General features: G+C 32.1%; 1 protein-coding gene across 1 annotated transcript; it reads left to right on the top strand.

Annotated features, from left to right (window-relative positions):
• On the top strand, positions 1-893 carry LOC114181427 (heavy metal-associated isoprenylated plant protein 39-like). The gene is made up of 3 exons (XM_028067878.2): positions 1-126; positions 264-339; positions 433-893. Exons 1-3 carry the CDS (start codon positions 121-123, stop codon positions 666-668), a joined length of 318 nt encoding a protein of 105 aa, XP_027923679.1. The 5' UTR covers positions 1-120; the 3' UTR covers positions 669-893.
• The last annotated feature ends 1,718 nt before the right edge of the window (positions 894-2,611 follow it).

The raw sequence follows: 2,611 nt of genomic DNA, 5'->3' as shown, positions 1-2,611 counted from the left end.
ATAGCTAAAAAACTCAGCCATAAATATTCCAATTCACCTTCACCTCTTCACCTACCTTTGAAATTCTCATCAAACAGTTCTTGCTCAGTTAGCTCTCATCACTACCAATCTTTCAAAACAATGAAGGTCAGAACTTTACTTTCTTGAACTTTCTCACAGATTATTATACTGTGTTTTATTTCCTTTCAATTTCATGTTTTCCATGTAAAAAAAGTGATTCCTGGGTCTTAAATAACACCTCTTTAATGTTGTTTGTGTGACAGAAAGTGGTGTTAAAGATGGACTTACACGATGACAAGATCAAACGAAAAGCTATGAAGACAGCATCAGGCATTTCAGGTATATATATATATAAATGTTTTCACTCTTTTTTTGCTTAGGTTTTGTTAAGAATTCAATGATGAGTTAAGTGTGTTTGCAACTATTTTGCAGGGGTTGATTCAATTTCTGTTGACTTGAAAGACATGAAGTTGGTGCTGTTGGGTGAGATTGATCCAGTGAGTGCAGTATCGAAGCTACGAAAATGGTGTCACACAGAACTAGTTTCTGTTGGGCCAGCAAAAGAGGAGAAAGAAAAGGTGGAGCCTCCAAAAGTACCTGTTCCTGTCTATGAACCCTACCCCTTTTATTATTATCCTTATCATATCACACCACCATTGTATTCTTAAATTTTTTTTTAACTATGTTACAAGTTTCGGAGGAATCCTATGTAGAAAGTGGTTGTGTTACTTCAGCCAATTTAGAGTGTTAGAATGTCTCTGTTTAGAAGAGTCCTCGTCATTTTGTTGGTTTTACTTGTATTTTTCATGGTCTAGTAGATTCAGGACCATTGTGTTTAATTATTTTGCCAACTCGTATAAATAAGATTTGAGGGGAAAATGTTTTCTTCATAATCGTTCTTGTGTTGTTGGAAATTTATGATTGTCTACGATTTATCAGTTTATGTGTAATATAACAGAGCCCTCGAAACTTAGGACAGAGTGTATATGAGGAGTGAGAAGATCGAGAATGGATAAAATCTATTTTAATCATTACATGGTACAAATATTAGGAATTATTCATATGCCATTTTCCTGATTTTCGTTTGTCTAAGGATGATGATCGAGAACTCCGTGCTAGTACACCAGAAATCTTTTATTAGCATAAAACCCTTTGATTATATGCAATGAAACTTCTAGTTGGGTTAGACTACCCATATATAAACCATATATAAAGAAAGGATTTGGTAGAAACATTATTCGATTATGCAGAGAAATAGATTATGTATGCTTTATGAGTATATAATTAAAATGATGAATGGCTTACATTTTGCACATGCATGACTGTGGAGAATGTTTATCTGCAAATCTGCATTGCTCAGAATTGGAAGAAAACATAAAGGTTTTGTTTAACATGCGACATTTAAAAACAAGTTCTTTATTTTTTTCTCTGTAATATCAATGATTAATAATTGTATGTATTAAATTGTGGGGTAACGAGTTGTTGTTGGGACTCATGGTGCATGCATCGAAACACTGTACAAGTAGTCAGATGCATCGAAACACTGTACAAGATTAATTGAAATTTGTTTTGGATAATTGAAATAGATTTTAGGTTTATCAATTTTTTTTTTCTAAAATATTATGTTTTTAGTCAGGGAGACAACTGTCACTAAATATTAAATATAACTTTTTTTTAAAAAAATTTATTAATGACAATTAAAATCGACATTAATAATTTTGATAGTAGTTATTCCAACAGTTAAAATAAATTGATGTTATAATGTTTTTGTGACGCCAAATTCTATTAGTTAAATAATGAAGGAAAAATAGAATTATGAGAGTTTAAACCGCCTCTTATTTACGCGTAAAATTGACGTTAAAATTTAAAATTTTAGTAGTGATTTAATGTGAAAGAAGGGTAAAAAAAATTTATTTAGATTAAAACAAAGATTTTGAGAAATAAAGATATTTGATAGGAAAGTTAATGATGATGTGAGGGGTTTGATATATTAAGAAAATGCTTTAATTAATAAAAATGAAAGATTATCATCTTATTTTTTATTATAAAAGTAATTTAAAATAAAATATAACTAGTATAAATTAGGTTAGAATAAAATGTGAATTATGTGAGACCCCATTTCTTTCTGTCTTATAAATTTAGGCTTGACCTCCTTAGTAACTTTAGAACCCCCAGCTGCGCATTCACTTTCATTCTGTCTCCCAAAGCTGAATCACCTCACCCTTTCCTCTCTTTTCAGAAGCTCTGCTAGGACAGTTGTGGGATCCTTTTCCAAGCTGACCAAACGACGTTTCCTCCATGTGAGTTGAGGTTCAACTTCCACCTTTCTTTTTTTTCCAGTTCTTTTGCGCTAGTTTTGTAATGGGTTCTTTCTAGAACCTCACATTTGTGCTGATGTCCATTTCTTTTCTGTCTTCTGGTATTCTTAGAGTTGTGGTGCTCCTTTTGTTAGTGTTTACACCTCCTTCACAGTAGTTTTGGTTAAGGTAAGGGAAGCTATGATTTTCACGTTTTTGTAGTATGTTGCTTGTTTTTGCGTCTGTTTCATATTTAAAATGCCTGGTTGATGTTTGTGCTTATATGAGGCTAAAATGGATGTTGCTTAGCCTAG

Source organism: Vigna unguiculata, chromosome 4 (assembly GCF_037176805.1).
Source record: "Vigna unguiculata cultivar grain cowpea cultivar isolate G323 ecotype 2 chromosome 4, ASM3717680v1, whole genome shotgun sequence".
Taxonomy (NCBI): Eukaryota; Viridiplantae; Streptophyta; class Magnoliopsida; order Fabales; family Fabaceae; genus Vigna; species Vigna unguiculata.
Note: the sequence above shows the minus strand (reverse complement) of the source record. Positions and strands in the feature narration are given on the sequence as shown.